Consider the following 25,192-nt stretch of genomic DNA (forward strand, 5'->3'; position numbering starts at 1 on the left):
TGAACCGGTTCTTATAAACATGTAACTTGCTTATGTTCTGAAGCTTAACTGTTTTTGAAGTTGAAAGGTGATCTTATACCAAACCTTTAATATAATAATCTTTAACCTACCACTGGGCGTGAGAAATGGGCTTTATCCTCAACTTGATGGTGAGTTTGTAAGGAATTAACATCAGAAATCTGTTGTCTGACCAATTACAAATCTTGTTGTATACTCAGACGCTAACAGACAATGCCTGGTAGCTTTGAGTAAAAATGATAAAGAGTATAGATGACACAAATGTGGTCCCCAGCCTTGTAGCAAGTACAGCAGCCTCAGCCCATAGATGATATCCTGACTGACTTCCTTCATATACAGGAGAATAAAAACACTAACAGGGAAGCAACCATGGGGCACACGCAGAGGCCGAGGCATAGGGTACAGAAAATAAATGAAATTGGGAACAATGACAAGGAAGCATGCAGGAAGCTCGAGTTTGGATGTTGCAGGAACAGAGGAACAAAAGGACCCTTTGTGGCTTGCCCACAGTAGTTACAAAGCATGAAAAGATGTAGCTATTAGAATTGTCTCACATATTTAAGTTTTGTTGGCTCACCTTCTGTAACTCATACACCAGTTACAAGTTCTCTATTTTGTTGTTCCTACAGAAAGCAATCTCTTAGCCAAGCTGTACCTCCCCCCTTGCAGAATCCAGGCTATAGCCCCACCATCCCAGCAGGACATTCCCTGCAGTTCACAGCTGCTGTTCCGTGTGTGATACCAAATACGAATGTAGAGGTCAGTGCTTTCTTCAACTGGATTCAAACTGAAATAGCAGGTGATGTCATAGGTTTCTGTGGCTGCTATCACAAAACTTTTGTTTTGTCACCTTCTAAGACAGAAGAGGTTTGTGCAGAACATCATACAATGGGACAGAGCTGGAATAAGATAAGGCTCATCACAGAACATTGAAAATTTTTGTGAGAGTATTTTATCTAGGCTGATCCATTTTGTTGCCATGATATACTTTATACACGAAGGAAAATAAAGAAGTGAAACTGTTGACTGCTTTGAGATTGTGTTTGATTTGCCTAGCTGGCTCTCATTTCAAAGGACTTCAGAAATAATTACATTGCTTGTTTAGAAAGATTTGATATATAATGCCTATTCTCTTCTTATTTCACTTGAGAATTCCTGAAGACTTTTATAGATATTTATTTCAAGATTTCAACTTAAATGGGTATGCTGATTCTTTGATAAACGCATCCTTTCTCCCAAGTGTTCATTAGACATTAAAGTTGAATACGCCTTAATAAAAAGAGGCAATCAGTGTCTAACATTGCTTCCAATCCTGATGCTCAGCTCTCAAGATTTTTTTCTTATGATATAAAATAATTTAATCACTTATTGAGGCCCCAAGTTTATCTGAAATTTATACATACATTAAAAATACATAGGTAATAGTCAGTATTCCCGTTCACTGTTAATATACACAAGGGGGGGGGGGGGGGCGAAATGGCATACCCTTCTGCTTTCCCTTACAAGTCACTTGAAGCGTGACTATAATCTCACCTAATAAAACTAATGAAGGGAATGGAAAAATAAAATGCTCTCCCAGCACCTAGAAATCAATTTCTTACACTGCCAGTCTCTGCCACTCAGCACTTCATTTCCGACCATCATACGCAGTTCTGAGAAGGTCTCTCAAATTCAGTAATTTGCTCCCAAGATCTTATTGATGAAAACTGTTTATGAAAGATGTAAGCAATCATGAAACAGAAATTAAAGAAATTACTTCCACTATTGAAATTAGTTAAGCTTTTACATCGTTTAAATTTTATCACCTTTAATTTGAATTTTTTTGTTTGTTTGTTTTATGCCTTGAATCAAAACTTAGGCAGGTGTGAAACATGCCACATGAATATGTTCACAATGGCCATAAGAAGTATGTAACTGAGCAAACTCTGTCCCCTCTGCAGCTGCAGAGGATGTTGCTACATCAGTGCTACTCTGGTTCCACTGCAAGATGCTAAGGGGTCCAGGAAAAGTAGCAGCCTACTATCCCACTCCCATAAGCAACAGAACCCTTTTCAACTAAGCATGAACAAATGATTTGGAGAACTGAGAGACTCCTGAGGGTGAAAACTAGTGCAGAAAAAAGGAACTCACCGCCACCCTGGCTGCTATTTAGGCAATCTCACGAACACAGCAGAACTCTCCATGTTTTGGTCTAGAGCTTTGGATGATCAATATTTAAGCAGGATTTTACTCCACTACAGACACTGTAGTTATAAACTACATGTGCATAAATATTTTTTATGTGCATAATAAGCTCAGTTTTAAAGGTAAAAATTGTGCATTGAAAAAGCAGTAAGAATGCAGGGAAGAGGACTTACTAAGCAAAAGCTATTTGAAAAGCAACATTCCGAATTCTACCCAGCAAATAAACAGCTAAGGTTTCTGTTTGTGTTTAATTTTGACTGCATTTGGCTCGTGTTTGTTTCTTCGTCAATGCTACAACGAACTCATTTAGCTAGAGACTATAAATCTGAAATGGTGCGAATTTTACAAGAAAGCCACTATTATATTCCAAGTCACTGTTGTCCTAATTACAATAATATAGCGGTTTTATATAATCTGGCCCACCAACACAACCACTGTTTCTTTTTTTCTTTATGTACCTAATGCTGCCTTATGTAAAACAAAACCATTTTTTCAATAGATAAGGCAAATTTTAAGACGTGCCCTTAAAAAACTTTCTGCATTTTTTTCTGAGGTACACTTTTGCAATGCTAATGACCCTGTGATTAAACATGGGCTGCAAAGATTCAACAGATTTTAATTAATGAGCACTTCTAATGTGATTTAGCCATTAACCATTGCTGATTGTTTTACTCTGTTAGTGTCAGGTTTCATAGTTTCTCTCTGCAACAGGCTAGCAATCAGAGACGCAATTAACAATAAAAGAATTTTTATATGGCTAGGTAAGAAAGCCTGTGTTTGCTGGCAAACTAAGATTAAAAGCCATCATAAAAAAAGATGTGTGTGCTCAGCTAGTGCTCTTCTGTTGTTTTGGCTGTGTTTTTATGTGCAAGTCAGGGTACAGATTCTGCACATTAGTCAGAAAGAAAAATGCATAAGCTGCCACAGGGAGTAGGAAAGCAAATTTTTTGGTGTGGCAGTGAAATGCACGTATTGGGGAAAAAAAAATAAAATTCAAACTTGTATGTTCTAGAGGAGGTAACGCATAGTCGGTGCCAGAAATTTACATGAATCCATATTCAATGAAGCAACCATTTTGTTGAAAGATTGTAATGGCTGGTAAAAATAAAAAAAATGTGACCATAATGCAACCTAGTGGGACCATGTTTTCTCATTTTCCCAGGGACTTCTGGGTTTTTTGCTTTTCTGATGCCCTTTCTGATCTCCCTCACTCTTTCTCTCCTACTCTTCCCCAAATTGACAGGCTGAAATCTCCATTTCATTCAGAAGATCTGATTACCAATCTGACAGGGCATTAAGGATATATTTGCATGAAAAAGACCTACCATTATTTACTAACTGTTTTGTTTTTCTAAGAGGATCACTGTGCTTCCAAATCTCTAGCTAGGTTGTTTTGAGTTTGGCTGATAGTAGCCCTGCAGTCAGTAGTGGTCAAAGCAAAGCATTGTTTGTATTCAGCAGGTCAGATAAGCATTCTTTCCAAAACGAAGCCTTTTCTTCACTGTCCTTCTTTGCTATAATCTCACAGGTAGCATGACAGTTGTTGTCATGGCAACTATTTTTTTATTGAATAAAACTGCAATAATCTCATAAAAACCTGTATAACTTCTTGACATGTAAATTATTACTGCCTTAAAGCTGAAGAAACTTATTCTTATTTGTTTTTCATTGTTCCTGATTTTTTTAAATACAAAAACATAGTTTTAAGCCTTATCATCCTGTATTACCCTATAAGACCATTTTTAAACACAAAAATCTATGAATTAAAGATTTTACCAGCCAAATAAAGAAACCATATACGGAATACGAATTTGTGTAATGCACTTCAAAACTTGTTAATGTATGCAAAATACACACATAATATATCATTGGTATTTTAAATTGCATAGCTTGGTGTGTATGCAGATATACACACATATATATGTGGGGATATTGTACGAGTGTTTTAAGAGTTCTTCTGCAGAACATACATTATCTTGCTCCTACCTTCAGTACTTGAATGTATATTTTTTTTATTATTATTATTAATAGTTATTTTATTGCCAAAGTTCTAAAAGCCTGATACATGGATTAGGTCTCAAAAAGCAAGAAAGTCCTCTCCCCAGAGACTCTCCAAGAGCCAGGAAAGACAAATGCAGACAGACAACTGAAGACAGACAAGGAGACGACAAGAGGATGCCAACCATTTGGGGAAGGAATGCTGTCAGCACAGAGCGGTGCTGCTGCCTGACCTACCTGCTGTCAGGCTAGCACAACGACCCCAACAGTAGAGCCTACAGTACGTAGGCATCGTGGAAGAGTTCTAAGGACTGCTTTGAGAACAGATGACAGAGGTCTTGTGTGTGTTTTTTGGGAGATCATCCCATACTTAAAAGGAAAGCATGCGAAAAATAGAAAGGTATTTGCTTTTTAAGTGTCCAGTGGATCCCTTTCAGTGATGAAGAATTAAAGTAGGTGGAAGATGACATCCTCAGCAGTGGTAAGGGGTAGAGGTACAGGCCAGAACGGTCCACTAAAGGAAAACTTGGCAACTCACGCTTGACAAGCTGGAGAGACAGGAGGGCCAGAATGTATTCTGCTCTATCTATAGTCGAATCCTGTACACAGCCACTCCCAGAGGGGGAAATGAGAAAGAAATTTGTGTACTTTACAGATGTAATACTGATATGTGGGTGATGAAAACGATATAAATACATAGATAGATACAAGACTTCACTTAATCTTCTGCAAAAAGAAAAACAACAACAAAAGCTTCCTTACAATGAGAAATTGTACAAGGAGGAATAGCTCCCCAAGGGAAATAACAGAATCCTCCTCACTGAAGAGTTCACTGTATTGCACAGGATGCTAGATAATGTATTCCAGGGGAAAACCCTAGAAAGACAGGAAGATTAACTAATAGGGTAATTTGTCTTTCCCAGCTGTAATTTATTTGACTCTAAGTAGTGAAATACTCTGATGCTGTCATGATCTTGTTTATGATGATTAAGGTAAGGAAGAAGGAAAAGAGGGTTAATTCATACAACCGAGTTTTAAGCTCAACTGGCTAAATTAGATACCTAGTTGCACTAGCTTTCTGCTCCATCCAAGGGAGGAAGACAGAATTGCCTTCTCATGGGATCCTCCTTTCTTGCTTGACCAGAGAGGAATCCAAATTAAATTAGCCAGCTAATGTGAATGCCTAAATGTCAATCATGTGACTACTCTCTTACGTGTATGTACTCAAAATAGGCCATAGCCGTCCATAATAGTAACCCTCCAGGAACTTGTAAACTGGCAGACCAACATCTAGGACAAGCAAAATCTTGCAAGACTTGTGTTTTCATTTACATTATTTTCCATATATATACACACAGGTATGTGCACTTATATACTCACATAGACATTGTATACGCTTTCTGAAAAAAACCTGCAAGTGTTATAGTTCATATTCTTTTTTTTCTATCTAATCTAAAATACTAGAATAACAAAATGTTGTTTGTTTTGCTAGTTTGCTTTATATAAGCAGGTGTATGTAATGTCACTGAAAAGCAAAGAAAAAGATTTGAGAACCCAGCACTCTGCAGACCTACAGGAAACGGCAGATGCTGCCTCAGAGAATTGATAGTCCAAACCAAAAACTTTAACACCTCAAAAATCTGGCTTAATAAAGGGATCTGAAAGAATCAAAGAGGAGCAGCTCGGTCAACAGTAGGAAAGAACCACTACAATTAATTGTGAAATACCATGCAGGAAAATGCAAGAAAGTGTTTCCTGTTACTACCAGGAAAATAGTCTTTTCATATATCTCTGGGATACTAAGTCAGGTTTAGCTCCGTAAGCAGAAGAGGAATCTAGTTGTTTCTTCCAAATGTTACGTATTTCTTAAAGCAATTTTTAGAGTAGATAGTTTAGAAAGTTAATGAAATCTTAAAAAAATCATGCAGTATGTGTATGAGTCAAAATCTCTTGAACAACTGAATATCCTACCACATGTAACACAACAATGTTTTTAGATTGCTTGTGTCATTTTAAGGACTTTTTATAATGTGAAGGAAATAGGAAAAATATATTGTATGCAAATGTGTAACTGCAGAAGTATGAAAGGTGCTTGCTATGCATAGGAGAAAAATGCCTTCTGTACAGCCCACAGACAATGGAGCAGGCTGGCAGCCTTCAGCATTTTACATCTGTATAATGAGGACTGTAGGAAGCATGGCTGTGAAATCTAATAAGCTGCATATTTTACAATTTTTTTGTGCATAAACTAATTGTTTTAGAACTCTGATGCTACCTTTTTAACATGATCTTCTGCAAACAAGAATGTTTTACATCAGAAATATATATTTAGATCTACTGATACAGATAACTTTTTGGCAATTATCCTTGCTGATGTTACCTACTGCTTGGATTTAGCTTGCGTGAATCTTAAAAGAAAGGACACTGCCTTTTCAGTTTTAAGGTTGGCAGTTCTTTCTTTCCACAACTTGGAAGGTGGTGCCATTAGACAGCCTGCAGGTATTCCTTTATTAATTCCCCTGGGTGGCTGTTTGTTAGGATTAGAATATAGTCTGTAACATTACAGGCAACAGTAGAAGGGTAAAATATATTTTATGTTTGGCTTAAAGAATTATGTTTTCTTTTCATGTTATTCTTTTATTCTTCTTTTAGGTATCACCCTCACTACAGAATATTAATTGATATTTGCAAGACGTGGGAAATAGCTATTCTTTTCTCCAGGACATTTTGAAAGACTGCTTGTCTCTTATCAATTGACTATTTCTTCGGCATTCATTCTGCGAGGTCCCCAGGCAAAGACAGTAAAATTGGATGATCACTGTGCTCTGTATTTCCAAGCAGAAACAAAAGTACCATAAGGGTTGTTGATTTCGATGGAAGTTTCAGGTTATGCTCAGGTGTATTGTATAAAAATATAAATAAATAAGTAGACCTAGCTGTTTACTGCAGAAATTCTTTCTTTTACAACTTTCTGTTGTGAAAACAGAAAATGGCTGGTATAATCTTGCAGCTTTGATGCTCTGCTTGCTTTGTTTGGTAGCGTGAAGCCTATAATGCCAGCAACTGTATTCCAGGTTGCAATAGCAGACTCTGAAATATTGCCCCCTCAGGCCACCGCGGAGCAAGCATATGGCAGCAGCGACCATTCGGGCCCCAGGGAAAGGGTACAGTTGAATCAGCTGCCCAGCAGTACTCTACCGGCTGATTCATGAGCAAGCCGTATTGACATCAGCTCCACAGGCAATTGCTTATCTGTATTCATGAAGAAACATTAAGTGCTGCAGATTCAGCGACCAAACAAAGACAGAGGTACTAATTCAGGGCAGGGTGGGGAATGACCAGTGCCAGAAAAAAAAATGGATTCTGAATTGGGTCTGAATCTCATTTTCCCAAATGTCAAGTGTGTCCATCAAAGAGACTTCTAACACAGGCCATCTGAATTAACAGAGTTTGAGGAGTATTGGTCCTCCAGCGCTCTAAAGCTCAATCTTTTGTGTTAGCAGAATGATACAAGTTATACTAATAAAAGTTTCTGTGAAAATACTACCACGCTGAATTCGATTTTCTGGCCTAGAACTTTCTACCTCGTGGTTAGAACCTATCTACATTTCCCACAGTTGAAAAAAGAGAGAATATGTTCCAGTCCAGTTCTGAGGGGTTTCATAGAGCCTCAGTCTGGCAGAAATCTGTGCTGGTCTGCTTCCTCTCATCAGTCTGTTTTCTAGTCAAAGACTTATTTTCATATAGTCACAGAACAGAAATACGACGATGTGTTTGATATGTACAAATGAAAGCAACGACAAAGAATTTCAGCAGCAGAATATATGCAACAAGAACAAGATGTTTGTGACTATGAGACAAGAATCATCTGGAGAAACGACAGCGGGAGAGTTTCTTGTAGAGTACCTAGTACTAGAGAAGCATGCTTGCCTAAGACTGCTGAAATTTTCTCTGCTCTGCCCTCGTATGATCAACATACAGCTATGTCCGTCTGTCCATCCTCATCCTGTGAAACAGGAACATTGCAGGAAGATGTATTCCTTTATACAGAACTCCATAAGGAACTATGACTTCAGTTCTGGACAAAGGGCTTTTTCCTGAGGAGTTTATCTTCACTATGTGTCATTTGTGCAACATTCCTTCGTGCAAAGGGAATGCATGTGTGCAAAAAATGGAAAATTCGTGACAAATTGCTGACGCTTAACGGAGAGGAAAAAAGGCAGCTTTGGTCTAGGAAACCACTACGCATCAATAGCTCCATAGTTTGCACAGGTAATTTAAGGCTTATTTCTATGAACCAGACAGCGTCTTCAGAACCTGAGCATTCAAGTACTTGTTGCCATCGGTACAAAGTATTTTGAGCAATGCCACTGATTTTAGAAACTCTGTATAAAGTCAATGAACTAGCTTAGTACACTCAGGACAGTATAGGTCAGTGCAACTAAAGGGTCAGATTATAAACCCCTGAAGAGCAATATCATAACTTCATCCGTGGTCCTCGAGCTCATAATAGTAATTTAAGAACAATATAAAGAGATAATGACATTTTCAATCGGATCTCACGAGAAATCAAAAGTACAAAAATAAGAGCACATACTCAGAAATATGTTTTTTCAAGGTTCAATAACAAGTCAAATTAAGGAGAAGTTTTGAATATATCCTAACCTATTACTTAAGTTTACTTTTGACACTGCTTTTGGAACCATGTCTCAGTCACACAGAACATACAGAAGATTTTAAACACATGCACAGTCACTAAATAAATCTCTCACGTAAAATGCTCTTCAGTACCACAGCTAGAGAATTTGATTATGCACAAGATGAACAAGTAGAGGAACAAGACAACACAAAGATATACATTTTATAACAGCTGTTACATTATTGCCATATTTTTACAACATCTGCTGTTTTTTCCTTAGCTTTTGCACTCCCTTTGCATTTACCCTTTGGGCTAATTTGTAGTTGACCCCAGTAATATAGTCCTTTTACTCTACAATTTTGTGACAAACTATCATTGATTTAACAGTCATCCTCAGTGCCTTAGAAATCAATGAATACATAGGAAAAAACCCAGTAAGACAGTGTGGTTGATCTTGATAACATTTCAGGACAGGTTTTTATCGCAACTTTCTAATTTATCAAGTTATTTTATCATTATTCATATCACACATTGCATGTTGACTTAATATTCAGCAGATCTTGTCCTTCTGCAAACAACTGGTAACTGGAAGAGAATTAGTATCTTTGGGAGAACTGGAAAGAAAAGCTACTCTGTGTACAGTGTGTTTCTATTATACATGGCTATACTAAAGAACTCTGTTCTGCTTTGGGGAAAAAAAAAAAAAAGGAATGATTTCTTATTTACAGTGGTGTAATCAAGGGCAAACTTTGATCCAAAGGAAAACATTGCTAAGTAGATGTGCCTGTGCCAAAACTGGAAATTGATATTCTGACTCAACTGAAAGCCTAAACCCTTTCCAACAAAGACCTTTTCCCCCCAGTAAATAGTTTTCATGGAAGCACTTAAGGACAAAAATACTACTCTAAGCTTTTTCACATTGTTAATATTTTCAAGTGTTAATGGCAAAATCTAGAGCAATGGCAGACTGAATTCCACTGTATGTATTTTAAGATGGTTTTTTTATGACTGTCAGGGAAATTCTTAATATTTGGTGATTACTAAAGTTTGTCTGTTTACCTTAATTCAGACAAACTATGAGATAAATCTCTTCCCTTATGGCTTTTGTTCTTTTTCCATCTGTACCCTTTTTTATTTCACCAACACGTTTGTCACTCTACTTCTGTCGTCTTCTGTCTTTCAACATGACACTAGCTGTCTAAACACTCTTGGCTTCACTAAGAATGAAGTCAAGAAATTTCACTCCTCATTCCTCTCCTGAAAAAAAGATCCCAAAACTATACTGTTTGGAGACAATATACACTTTTGCTCCCATTATCACTTCTGCAACATGCTTTCAGGGAATTTGTGAATCTGTGCATAGCTGAGAAGGCAACACAGAAACAGAACATACTTGGGGGGGGTGGTTTTTTTTTTTTTTTCCTTTTTTTTTTTTTTCCTTTTCTTTTCTTCAAATAGGCTACAGGACCAGTTCCAATTACCCTTGTGGATCTTCTAAGATTGCTCATTCATTTACGTAACATGCTATCTTCACTGCAGGCACATATACAGAGCTCGTAGACAAATGGGGGAAAAAAAATAGAGTCATGGGGTCATGAAGTCCCAGAAGCTTAGCTGAATCTCTTTTTAAAAGGTTTTAACTGGGTTTCATTCCCAGTGTGTGCCTTTGCATCTAAAAGTGATTAAACAAGATTTACAGACAAATGAAATTATTTCCTATTTGTGAAATATAATAGTGTTACAATGAAGTGATTCCACAGATTTCAGAAATAAAAGATTAAACTGCTCAGTTTCAGCAAAGAACACATTCTCCATATACACTATTAGCTTTCACAAGCAAATTAATTATTTTGGAGTTGGGGAACAGGGCTTACTATAGTAGATGATATAGGAATTACATAAAAAAAAAGGAAAGGAACACAAGGATGAAATAAGGGAAAATTCAATTTAGTTCTCAAAACTTTTTTCTGGAATGTGCTCCTCTCTTTCCTCAAAGAGAGAAATAGATTATTTCAGAATAACTCTGAACACAGTGACGATACACACCACTCAGTACGTGTGTGGGTGTGCGTTCTGTGAAGACAGCTGAAAAGTGAGCATCATTCCTACCGGAGATAACACAGTGCAATACTAATCGTCTTTGCACCACGTAGTGGGAGGAAAGCCATGCAAATCCTTTTCTTTTTGTTTTAGCAGGAAAGCAGGATTTTCCAGATATCACTGAAACATAACATCAAAATCAAACAGGCTGGATTGTGGCCGTATACGCGTGATAATCCCGTGTACTGGCACAAACACGCGTTCATACGTATCACACACAAAAGTTTCCACGTACTTTCACATCTCCATAGTGTATAGTCATGCAAAAATACCAGCGACATTCATATAATACATCTCTTCTAGCAAGGAACATAAGACCAGTATCTAATGTACCTATTAGAAAAACTGCATTGTGTTAGAACCTCACCATTGCATTACAGAACAATGGAAGGTTAATGCGTTCATCTGCATTTTATGCATTGCTTTCCACAGAGGTCCAAAAATAAAATGCCTTGCACTGCATCCTCATTACATAAGTACTATATATATAGCATATGAGTTCCTCTTCTGTTTCAGAGAAGTCAGAATTGGTATAAGCATCTTGAGGAAAGAAGAGGTTTAGTAGAACTGCGTTTTATCCTGAATAAGAACACTGTGCCTGGTAATGACTGTGTCGTAGAAATGTCAAGGCTGAAATTACTAGTGGGTGGAGATCTCTTTAAGGGGAATTAATTAAGTGGATAATGGAAGTGAAATACTCTTAGTGTGGCAAAAAAAATTTAAAAAAAAGAAAAAAAAAATCCAAACCACCCCAACCCAAAATTTCCTTGAACTTTGAAAGGAGACAGGGTTTTCCTATAAACATTATAGAGGAGTTAAAGTCATTTCAAGAGGACTAATAAAACTTAAAGAAAGTTAAAATAATTCATGGATCATCATTTAGTACAGCTCTTGATGTTGCTACCTGTGGGTTAAAAGAGGAACGCAGAAGGAAACAGTAACAGCAGCATTGGTGAAGGTGTAACATTCTCATCTTCACCTTTCCAGCCGTGAAATTTGGTTCTATCAGAGATTAAGACGCAGACTTGACTGCATATCCTGCATAGATTTTACAGTCATTCATGGCCCATGTGACACAATGGCAAAGTTTTAAAGGGGCAGCTGAGAATTAGGTTTTGTTTTTCAACAAAAGAGCAGGAGTGTACGGTTGTGCTTCTTCAGAGAAATAGTTTATAAATGTGCACTCCTAGGAACGTCACATAAAAGACACACAAGGATCAGGGATCATGAAGGCTGAACGTTTTACCTTCTATTCTCTTGCTCTCATTGCACTTTTACCACCTTTTAAACCTCACGTTAACCAAGTCACTAGATTTTTATTCATCTGATGTTCTGACTAGTTTCCTGTCATAGTTTTCGGGTTTTTTCTCCTCATCTTCTTTACAGTGAATACTCCTTGGATAGAGGCCATGCCTTCATTAAGGATTATAAATACTGCTCATATGCACAGATATAAATTATTTTTATAGTAGCTTTTGTGATCAGAAACCATCTTTTCTTGCCTGAATATATTTTCATTTTCTTTTTTCCTAGAATACCAATCAAGTCCCATTCATATAAGGATTAACTGCCTTCAATTTCCCTTCCTCCTTCTCCTACTCCCTCCTTTTTGTCCTTTTTTTTTTTTAATTTAATTAAGCCATTTTCTTGCCTAGAGCTTCGCAAAAATATCTTCTGAAAGCAGGTCCATATTATGTTTGTGCTGCTGTATAATTAAAAGTAACTTAACAAATTAAACCTATGTTCTGGTAAAAGAACTGACATGCAGGCTTGAAAATTCACATATCTGTTTCGGCACAAGCAATTCAATGCAACCAAGATATGAAAATCTGTTGGGAGAAGAGTTGATAAAAAAAGTGAAGCCTCAGGTATCACCATCCAGTCAGCACACCATGCTTACATTGTACCAAATGTGAGCAAGAGAATGGTCCGGCTACTCACATTTCTCCTCTTTTTAACTAAACAGGACAGAACGATGGTTTTGAAACTTTTTGATAGGGTACTGCTTTATTTTACAAAGTGCCTTAGCACTCCTTCAATTATCTTGCTTTGACAGACGTAGACAAATTGCTGAAAAGCACATTATCCTCAACCTAATACTAGAAAATGTTAGAATTTACTCTGCATTTCATGGCCAGATTTTAATGTCTTTGCTTATACTGAATTCTTATGTTACCCTGAAATTGACTCTTCTGGTTTGATGGGTTTACTTCCCTTTTGCTTTAGTGACAGCTAAAGATCACCTGCACATGATATGTATGTATCAGTAGGGACTTAGGACCTGAGTAAGTAAATGTGTACCCCCGTAAGTTCATACGTACACATCTGCAAATACAGAACAAGGGACAAACTATGCGAAAAAAGAAAAATCTAATATATTAATCCATGAGGAAATAGAGTCACACTAATCCGACAAAATGAATAAATATAAGTAAAACGTATTAAGAAGATTATTTCCTACTCCTTTCTTTTTCTCCCCTTTCACACAGTTAATTTCCCTTTTCACAATCTTGTTCCGCAGCTTTCTCTGTTTTCCCCTTCCATCTTCCATGCAAATCCTATGGCTAATTGGTTAAGTCCACTCTAGAGTCTAACCATCAATTCCCAGACACAGCATCTTTCATTTCAATGTTTTTGGATGATTGCAGTTGCACTTAGAGGAAAACAAATAAGTATGTATCAACATACTGCAAGTGCTACATCTGTGTATGAAAATACACAAACAGATAATTAAACATCAACAAAATATCAATAGGATTAGAGTGTCATGTTGGAAAAAATCTTGATAAATCCTTCTCAATAACAATTCTCTAACTACAGTATCATAAGGGGAATATAAATTTAGCCCATTAAAGTGTTGTTGGACAAAGAAAGACACATTAATACATCTGTTAGTCATTTTCTTACTACTAAGGGACTCTACTATTGTGCTGCAGATGAAAGCTTTGGCCAAGAAGAGATTTGAAAATATGCAAATTAATGCTAACAACATCATAAATATCTTATTATTCATCAACAACTCAATGGCATACTGGCATAGTTTAAACTGTGAGTAATCAAAGTTCGACGATGTTTAGACATACATACCTACAACAGACATTTCTGGAACCGTGGCATGATATGGACCGTCAACAAACTCTGGGGCATTGTCATTGATGTCTTGAACCTTAATAATGAATTCTGAAGGAGGCTCCAGAGGTTTGTTTGTGTCCCTGTCGACTGCTTGAGCTGTTAGAGTGTATTCAGCTTTTTCCTCACGGTCAAGCCTTTTCATTGCATGAATGTCTCCAGTCTTGTCATTGATCACAAAGATTGTTCCAGCTCCATCTCCTGACAGAATATACTTGATTTTGCTGCTGCCAGGATCCAGGTCTGTATGTAACTAAAAGGGGAAAAAAAGCATTTTAGAGACAAAAATTACACCCGGAATTTTTTTTGCATTGGTCTAACCACACATTTTGTCAAGCTATTCTTTTGTACTTTAATCTTAGCACCAGTGATCCATATCTCAGCTTGAATACACAAGGAGAGTAGGGATTTGTATGCATACTAATCAAAAGTGAATGTAATCATAGGCATAATTAGACTTTCTATTTAAAAAGCAGCTGTTATATATATTTTTAATCCCTGTTCTAAAATGTAAATGCCTTTAGAACTATTATCAGCCAAAGTGAACAAGCACAGAATGTCCTTAACCTATTAGATCAAAGGGCGAATGAGGGATTAATAACAATATATATTTTAATCTGGTTTCTTATTTTTAGTTATTGCTTTCTGCTTAATTTCAGGTGACTGAAAATGACTGAACACTGGCATCTATGTAAATGTTGTAATGGACAGCATTCACAGAAATTTAGAACCGAATCATAACTTCGCTGTTAGCAGAATGTAAAAGGTTCTAAGATCATTATTCTAAAAGCATTTCCCATGAAAGAAAGCTTTGTTAAAGCAAGTTTCCAGAAATACAAGAAGCCGCCTTACACACATCTTCCCATTCTCCTCAATATCCCATTAGAAAAAATGTTTAGATTGTACTTGGCTTTTCAAAAAACAAGATAGGGTTTGTTATAATCTGAAACAGTATGAGAAAAATAGCTTTTCTTCTTTACTTTGAATATTTTTGTTAATTAAAAGCCTGAACTGAAGAACACTGGAGACAAAGGACTTCCATTGATTTTTTTGGTATCCTCAGAGCCAAGCACTAAATATCAGATTATCTCCAATAATTTTTAATTTGAGAGGGCGAGCACACCAATTGGTGGACCATATGTATTAGTGTCAACACATTAAAAAATACAGGATAACAACTTAAATATACAGTGACAGTGCTTTAAATTCTATTTACTATTAAATCTAACACACTCAATATGAATAATAAGAAGTGAAGAACATGTTATTAAAAAAAATTATCTTCCATTTATTTTCTTTATCTCTGCCTCACAAAAGATAGTCTGAAGGAAATATGTACAACCTGTTTGGGATAGCTGCAACATGACCTACAACAACTACAACTTGACTTGTTCCCGTTTGCTCATTTTTGTGCAGACAGCTCAAGAGAAGTTGTTGCTGGTTATGCATTTTACTCTTCAATCGACAACAGTGGTTTCTAGGGCCAGGCAGCATTGTCATTTGTTGTAAGAACCTGTATTAGGATATTAAAATAGGCGCATAAAAACAGCCTTGTAACACTGGCTACAGCCAAGCCACAAGTAGATTTTTCTGTCATACCACAAGTAGGCTCTGCAGGTTCTTCAGTAGATAATTGGTCACATACAGTTACATCTGCAAATTAGCTGTTCAGGAATAAGAGCTTAGAAAACTCATTAACAGCACCTTACAAAAAAGGAATCTCGAATTGTTGCAATGAGCACAGCAGACAACAGCAGTCAGGTCTGGTTTTCCAACTGATCTGGTTTATTATACCTGCAAAATCCTGGGCCACCAGTGTATTCTCTGCTCTGCTGTAATAGCAGAACTCCCACTGACTACAAGAGATGTAACTTCAGCCTCTGCGTTTTGCTGGGCAACGCATTACAACACCAACTATTACCACACCGTTGTTTTAATAACTTCTTAAAAGCGCTTTAACTGCCTGTCAATACGAACGACTCGATCCAGTTCACTCTTCCTTACCCAACCCACATGAACATACACATAGACATCATGTGACAGCTGAGTCCTTCTTCCAAAAACTCAGCCTGTTTTTCTTTTTGTAGTTGCCATCAGCTTTTACTTGAGAACAATCAGCATGATTTATGTTATGTTAATTTATGTTAACTGCACTCTCCTGTTGCTTGGTACTGCATTTTTTTTTCTACCCAGTAAGACATGTTAACACAACTTTTTTTTTTTTTTTTTTTTTTTTTTTTTTGTCTTAAAGATTCACAACAACCCCATGCAGGGGAAGAGTGGCTGGAAAGCTGCCTGGTGGAAAAAGACCTGGGGGTACTGGGAGTTTATGGAAATGACTTCTTGGGGCTAATTTTAATACAAAGCGGGGACAAGTCATGCAGAGGGGTCTGGAAGACAAGTCCTACGAGGAGCGGCTGAGGGAACTGGGGGTGTTTAGTCTGGAGAAGAGGAGGCTGAGGGGAGACCTGATGGCCCTCTACAACTGCCTGAAAGGAGGCTGTAGTGAGGTGGGGGTCGGCCTCTTCTCCCTGGTAACGGGTGATAGGATAAGGGGAAATGGTCTGAAGTTGCGCCAGGGCAGGTTTAGGCTAGACATTAGGAAAAACTTCTTCACCGAAGGGGTTGTGAGGCTCTGGAATGGGCTGACCAGGGAGGTGGTCAAGTCCCCATCCCCGGAGGTATTTAAAAGAAGGATAGATGAGGTGCTTAGGGACATGGTTTAGTGGTGGGATGGCAGGGTTAGGTTAAAGGTTGGACTTGATGATCTTAAAGGTCTTTTCCAACTTAAATGATTCTATGATTATTGTCCTTATGAGCAGGATTACACTCAATCTAGGTGTCAGCAACATACAAAAACTATTTTCAGGGTCCCAGAGCCTGTCAAGATCAATCCAGAATCTGTTTGTGTTATAAACCAGATTGTTGATACTTTAAGCATGTTTGATCCCTGTATAAAATCTACATATTATTAACGTTGCATATGAAGGTTTTGGCAGAATATTCATAGCTGAATTACAGTGATGTCATATCACAACATTTTCTGGACACACAACTCAGCAGAACAATTGGGAATGTCTCAGTCCACCAAACTACATGGAGCCTTACAGTGAAAAACTCTAATTTGGATTTCTAAGGGACTGGCTGGATAAACTAGATATCCCACACAGATATTTGAGAATGCTCAAAGATTCTCCAATTTGCTATCTGCTAACAAGTAGGAGAGACTGCCAGTATAATCTCTGGTGCAAGTTTTACCCGTATTATCCAACAGAAGTTATGGTTCACAGATCAGATCTGGTATAAATTAATGTAAAGCTATAAAATCTTTGCATTGCTAGTAAAATACCAAAAATGAAAATGAAAAAAAGTCTATGATTACTATTGTTTCTTCTAATCAGTTAAAGTCCTTTGTATCAAAAGAAAGAAATAGATACTGGTATTTAAAATACTATAAAATGAAGGGCTAAACATTAAACAAAAAGTGGGAAAGTTAGAAGCATTTTATAATCTTAAAATTGAAATGGAGTCTGATTAGCAGAAGATCAGTTTTTTTACCCAAAGATTAACAGTGGCAAAAATGATAGTAATTTTTTTTTAGTTCTTTAATAAAAACAAGCCATTAATATGGCATTTACTGAAATCATACATACTTTTTATGGTAAGCATCCAGGCTGGCAGATTGAAGATCTTTTCTAGGTTTTGCAGTTCTTACACTCTAATATAAAAATATTATAATAAATGACCTACAGAAGAGCCATTTTTCCAAGATCATTTCATTGTTTGGATTTAGGATTAAAACATCATCATCTACTTACAGTCACAGAACTGAAGTGAAATTCTAAGCCAGCAAGCATAGTATTTTTCAAGTAATATTTTCTCTCTTCTACCAGATGTGAATGATAATTTACAGCAATCGTCAAGCTTCAGCAAGCTGTGTTCATGTGAAGGTTAAAGATCATTAAACACATAATTATATAGGGTCTAGGTGAATGATAGAGAGGCATAATGAATATGATAAATGAATATCGGTTTCTGCTGAAAAAGCCTCACAAATGTAGATGTGAAACTGCTTTCCACACCTGTAGCTTTATTTGTTGTGCCTGTGCTTGAAAGCTGACCTCTTATTTTTCAGAGCAAGAATTTCTGTTTAAAAAAGGACACATGTATAGCTAGCCCCTGTGTCCCACTACTAGACAGCACCCCAAAGCAAATGGAAAAACATGTTTACTGGAAAACTTAATCATGTTCAGAGTGAGTCAAACTCACTTCCTTTACATGAGATTCAGTTAATCAGACATCAAAGGAAGTGAAATCTTTATCCGCAGTCACTGCCCTGCCTGTGTGACCATAAATTCAAACATCTCTCTCCCTTAAACTAGCAGAGGCAACTCCATCACCCAATTCATGCCTGGATTTATGGCATCAGGAGAGGTTTTGGATCCTCTCCTAGTTTTAATGGTGATGCAGATGCCCTGTATTAATACACTACTAACGGCTCCCATGTAGACTCAGCACAGGTCTGGTCCTAAAAAATGGAACTTCATTCAAAATGAACCCTCTGAATACCACAGTTTCTAATAATTATTAGTTTCTTTGTTATTCTACGCTATAACACATATGATAATCAATGAAGCCAGTATTGATGGTAACAGCACACACAGTGTACTTCCACAAAACCAACATTATTTTCACTAATAACCAATGCATATCTAAATGTATTGCCAACACACCATTCAAATATATAACGTATATTTATAGTCTCCCATGTACATACATTACAAACATGCATAATTACAATCAATGTAAGAGAAATTGCGGAGATGAAACTTATTCAAAGAGCCTCTCTGTTCTGTAGACATAGAAGTACCACTCTGCAATAAAAAACAAATACATGAGCATGTTACTGATAGTAAATTCTCCTATTCCATAGATATTCATCATATTTTTAACCACATTTTCTTAACAAGTCCTTGGTTCAAAACTAGGTATGCAGCCAAGGACTTAATGTATGGATGAAGGCTGCAAAAGCTGCAAGCTACGTTTGTAAAGATCTTTTGCAATTTTGAGTACATGGAGAGGTTTATGAGGCTCTTCTGCAGGTGGAAACCGTCTCACCTGCTCTCAAGTCAGCTACCCAGCAAATCAATGGTACTCAAAACAGCAGCTTGCTCAGCACAATGAATTTCATGTTCAAGCCACACGTTGACCATCAGGAAAGTACATAAAGCACTTGGGTCTGGTCCATGCCCAGAATTAGCAGAAAGCTGTTGGCTGGCCTTTCTAGTACAATTGGGCACTTCAAGTCCTCTCCAGGTGTGTCCTTGATGCACAGCTTGATACAGACTAGCCCGTAATGAGATGCATCACAGGGAGGATTCATCACCCCAATTTCCTCATATTAGTAAAAAAGCATAAATGTATCAATAATTCACAAGAGGGGGGAAATCCACATATTATGAAAATGCCCCTGGACATTTTCAATTAAGAAGAAAGAAGGTAACATTATGCAGTCAAGTTTTTATTTGAATTTGTTAGAAATAATTAATTCATCCTCGTGTAATTACAAGGGAATTACCCCTTCACTTGTTCCAAGGGAAAAGCCATAATCTGCCCTTAAACCTTCCACTTTAAAATTTCATTCTTCTCCTTCCTAACTCTGGAATCTTTTTTAAGAGATTAACTAGTGCATCACTGATTTTCACCTGATGTTGCACAGACAGACACACAACACACCAACACTATCTTAATGCTTCAGGTTCTTCTATTTGTTACCTATGCCTTGCTATACAATTCCTCATTTATGAGGCAGACGCCATTTGATGAATTTAAGAGACAGAATTTTCAGCTTTTATGACCCTTTTCCAGAACTGCTGGGTTCTAAGAAACTCTAGCTCATTCTGTGAAAGTATGGAAGGATTTCAGTGACTTTTAAAATCATTTATATATATCAATGCTTTCAAAAACTGTAATGCACCTTAGTCATCATATGTTTCTTTCTGTACGTGACTTTGCAGGGCTTTTTTTCCCTAAAAATATGAACATCATTAGGTGTTACAGAAGGTTGTTGTGTGTATTGTTGATGTGCTCCGAGACATAATGGACAATGAGCACATTTACTGATGACCCACAGTTTAAAAAAATCATTCATAATTAAACTACTATAGATAGATTCAATTCATTTGCACACAATGCAGAATTAATAAAGTGAATGCAATTTCAATTTAATAGAATATTTCATTTTCTCCTTGGACAGGCTGATCCCATCTTTAGTAATGGGAATTACAGCTGCACAATGGGGAAGAGGAAAACCAAATATTGTGCATTGTTATTCAGGGTAATGACAAATTGGGGCACAGACTTGATGTACCTGACATAATGTCAGTACTTGGAACGCTTTCAGAAAGGAAACAGACATGTCCATGGACGACAAAGGCTTCATTTAAGATATGAGAATCATGTAACTTGAAGCCTCTGGAGTAACTGTCAAACAACATTACTGCTCACACTTCTCAGCTGCAGTTTCATAACCATATTCAAAGAGAATTAAAGCAATAATATCCCTAACACTTTCATTTAAGAGTGTAATCTCTGCTTTTGTCTGCCTCAGTTTCCTACCATGTCATTTGAGTATCTTTGATTCCAGATGGCTTCTTTTATGTTTCTGTTTATCCTTTGCTACTGCTTTTTTATTCTATTTGATTTGCTAATTTTGTCTCTGTTTATATTCATACTGCAACTGTGCACAAACTGCTTTTCATTGCTTACCTTTTGGTATCATCTTATAATACACTAGAGTGAACTGTTGTTTAAAAACTGGAGACAAGATTGGGATCTAACAACCTGTTTGTTCTAATTCATTGATTATGACCAACTGATGCAAGAAAATTGCTCAGGAATGTTACTGAATCGTGACCTAAGGCCTTCCAAGTTAGAGCACCATTGGTCCTTTCTGTACGTGTCAGGTATCGCCTTCCTCACCAGGCTGAATTAGTAATTTTTAATATGTATTTTCACTCAGTGTCTTGGGAGAACAAAGACAGCTATACTTGTTTTTACAGATGGGAGGAACAGAGGGAGAGATAAACCCACTTTCAGTCTCACAAAGACCTGTATTAGGAAAAAATATCCAGACTGTAGGACTACCCAAGCTACTCCTAAACAGCTCTACACATTTACCTCCAGCTAATCACCATATTAATTTTTAATTAGAATGGTTATGTATCGCCAGTGTTGTTTCACAGAAGTTATTCCCCCTGCCAGGGGAACTCCCTAAGAGGGAGGAAACCATGCCCTCAGAAGCAAAGTCTTCCCCACATCCACAATCACATGTTCATCTTCAGTGGTTGTGATGGCAACAAAGACAAGGTAATTTGTTTCTACTCTTTGCTATCTTCATTCCAAAGCATGGGCTCAGGTTGATTTTTCTGTATATATTTCTTATATACCTTGCTTCTTCTGACTCCTTATGTTAAGCCAGACGATAGCTAAAGCTTTCTGTTTTCCAAGTTCTGGCCTTGGCCCTTTCCATTTGGGAATACCATCTGTCTTCCCTTCTGTCCTGAGAACACCGCCACCACATGTGACCTGTGTCCCACCGCAGCTTGGACTGCCGCCTTTAGTCAGTGCTTTCCACAGCTATTTAACGCCCGAGTGTCCTGTGTTGAGTGGCCTCAGATGGCTGGCACCTTTTTGTAGTTGGCTTTCTGCCTAGCTTGGAGTTCATGTAACTATTTCTGAACCCAGACTGCTGTTCCTTTCTCATGTTCCAGCAGACACCACTCCTGAAAAGAGGTCTTGATTTTTTAATCCAACTGTTTCTGATACTTGGAAAGATGCAATGAAGTTGTGGCATATTGCCAAAGAGGAACCCTTTCCCATCTCATTTACTTCTCTATTATTTCATCCGTAGTGTACTGTGGTTCACCACAGGAGATCTGAAAGCTGGGTATAGAGCGCCTCAAAAATTGCATGCAGTTTTAGTCTTGTAAAACATATTCCCTCTTCTGTGTCCTTATGGGGGGGAAAAAAAGTATCTGTCATCTCCTACTGTTTGGGGTCAAGCACTTACATTAACAATTCCAGTGCTTCAGGCATTATAATTAACAGCGCCTCCTGCACTTGTCACTCTTCTCCCCAACTCAGTGAAATCGCGGTAAAGCCATTTACTCCCTCCTCCATCTTGTCAGTCTTGGACACAAACTATGCTGCAGTTTCTACTACCTGTAAGATTGTGTGAAGCCTCCAAACGTGACTTCAGAAGGCTGTTCCCTTTTGGCTGTCAATTCCTACTGCCAGCAGAGTCCCTCTTGCTGTTCCTTCCTCAGTATAGACAAAAGACAGGGAAGGCTGTAAAAAACCAGAAGCCATGGGCATTTCCCATTCATCCTGCTAGCCAGAAGTTCAGCAGTTCCTATATACCAAATCCTTCTCTTTCGTTCCTTTAATCATTATTATCTTATTCACACTGTTCTGAGCTTTTCTTCCATGTTGTTTGAGCTGTATTTTTTCTTGCCTTTTAAAAAGCTTATTATAACTTGCTAGGCTTCATTCCCAGGCACAGAGTACATTGCACTTCAGCGTTAAGACCTCTTTGTGTTTTTCAAATTATTTTCTCAAGTGAATGTCAGAGCAATATCTTATAACATACTCTTAGGATTGTAGAAGAGGAATAAAAAAGTTAATCGCTACATACCCACAGCAGTAATTTGAAGGCTGCTTACAAAATCTGTCAAACTAGTCAAGCTGTAGCCTAGACCAGCAAAGGCAGAAAAAAGTACAATAGGCCAGCGTGGTCAAAGGTGACAGGGTATTTCTATTTATTTAAGCATATTTAAGTTGTCACGATTTTACAATCCTTCAAGGCTCTGCTTTCAGCTGCTTTTACCTTTGATCACGATTTGCTCACAATAATTAAGAGGATCCCAGTGATAATATATTTAACCTGTCTTCCTTCTTAATGAAAGAATTTCAAATCCATGCAGAATGCAATCTGTTGTTAAATGCATTCTGTTATTTAATAATCTTTATTAGAACAAATCTGAAAACAGTAAAATACCTTTTCCTGAAGGTAATTTTTCAAACTTAAGATGACTGCTTATCATGCTTCAGTGTCTGAACATAAGGAAGTAAGCACTGTCGAAATTCACATAATGTGTAAGGCTGGCAGTGCAAATAGAAACCTCTTTTCTAGCAACTGGCTGTCAAACACATCTACAGTGCAGAAATATAAACATCAGCTATGCAGCCAGCTTTGAGCTAAAATTGAAAACTGTTGAGAAGGTAACTGAGTGAAATACAGAACTGAAAAATTAAATTATGAGTACTTACATATTGATTATCTTATAAACTGCTTACATGTGATAATTTAACTTAATTTTAGTGTATTTACACTAACCTTTGAACTGTGCACATGGGTACAGTATAAATGTTTTCTTACTAAAAATATTTTACAAGTTACTTGGAACGTGAAAACAAACACAGCTAGGAAACCCTACAACAAAGCCAAATCCTTACCAGACATCAACCAAAACATTCGTTCTTCAGAGTTACTATGTTTGCGGTTACATAGTAACATCAGGGTGTCATACATCAGAATAAACATATATAACATGAGGATAATTTGATTATTTTTCCCCATTTTGTTGCAGTTAGACATTTATTAGTGATAACTCATGCAGAATTGTAAGTTGCTCAGAAGAACCTGGTTGAAACTAGTTATGATTTCATGCAGTTTCATAAGAAATTATTTGCCCCATCACTTGTGAGGTTTTCAAAGCTTCCTAATGCAATTTCCCATGCATTCCCACTAAGTCATGCATTCCTGTGAATATCTTACAAACTGACTTGCAAAGGTTACATCTCTCATAATGCAATTAATTTGCAATACCATTAAATTTGAAATATTTTTTAAACCACTAGAGATAGATCATAGCTTCTGGCTTTGTTAGTGCTTTTCTGGAAGAACTGACAAAGGAGAGTAGAACACAAATCATTACACATAAACAATATTAAATATGCATAAATAAACAACTGTGCCCACTCCAGTAGGGTTTAGTTATTTAGTAATGCGTTACCTCTGATTCTCTAGCAACTCTATTGAGTCCTGCAGTCCCTTTCTCTGTACACATGGAGACTAAAGTCTCCGTGACAATTACGACTTCTTTTTTGGCACATGAGATAACCTGACCTGTTTCCAAGGAGGAAAAATTAGCAATGCTACGATTATAAGTGTGGGCACTGTTTGGAGTATTTATATAATTCGCTGTAATCACCTATCCTAACTGTGATTCGAAAACATCCAAAATCCGGGGTCAGTGCCCCATCGAAAGAGAAGCTCTGGCTCCACATGAATACAGACAAATTGTATACAAATCAGTATCACAAAAGCTGTAAGTGCGTAACATATGTCAATCTCAAAACAGCCAGAATCCATACAGATTTAGCAATGATTTAGTCTAGACCTTTATCCAAATCGTCTGAGCTCATGGTGAAGACTACTGTGGGAGGCTGCGGGAGACATCTGTACTAATTTAATGATGGTTGAATCACTGTCGGTTTTCTCTACCCACACAAGCTTGGTAGTGCTCATATCACTCTGTGAGCACAGAACAGCCAAAACCCCATATGGTCCTCTCCCCATTCAGCTGTTCTTGGCACTTCTCTACCAGGACATTCGTCTTCGAAAGGACAGGTGACCAGCTATCCTGCACCAATGTCCTTTGGGATTGTGAGTAGCAAAGAAGCTGCACAATACACACTAGACTGAAATTAAGAGGCAAAGAAACCTCTTTTCAAATGATACGTGTGTTCCCTCTCCTTCAAAGAACTGATTATTAGGTTGACCACTAGGGACCATAATGGCCATAAAAGGAACAACAAAAGGACGGAAACAGTTGCATAAGGGACATCCTTGAAGATCAGCAAGGACTCTGCTGAGGTTTCTCCAATAAAATGAGTTCAGGCACCTATTGGAAGGGCTCAGGAAAAAAAAAAAAAAAAGGAAAAAAAACCCCCAACTTTAAAAAGATGAGAAAGAGCTACAAGGTTGAGAACTGAAGTTTTTAAATGATCCAAATGATATCCTAGATACAAGAATAAAACAAAATCCAAGTACCTTGTGTA

At 37.3% G+C, this 25,192-nt stretch overlaps 1 protein-coding gene across 4 annotated transcripts in view; it reads right to left on the reverse strand.

Moving 5' to 3' along the window:
- CDH8 (cadherin 8) overlaps positions 1–25,192 on the reverse strand; it is a 149,735-nt gene that overhangs the window by 81,232 nt on the left and 43,311 nt on the right. For all 4 annotated transcript variants that reach the window (XM_035891509.1, XM_035891510.1, XM_035891511.1 and 1 more), the window contains one exon: positions 14,027–14,321. In XM_035891509.1, the coding sequence (XP_035747402.1) occupies positions 14,027–14,321 (295 nt within the window). The remainder of the gene's footprint in view (positions 1–14,026; positions 14,322–25,192) is intronic.

Source organism: Egretta garzetta, unplaced genomic scaffold (genome assembly GCF_000687185.1).
Source record: "Egretta garzetta isolate BGI_Z169 unplaced genomic scaffold, ASM68718v1 scaffold23, whole genome shotgun sequence".
NCBI classification, from domain to species: Eukaryota; Metazoa; Chordata; class Aves; order Pelecaniformes; family Ardeidae; genus Egretta; species Egretta garzetta.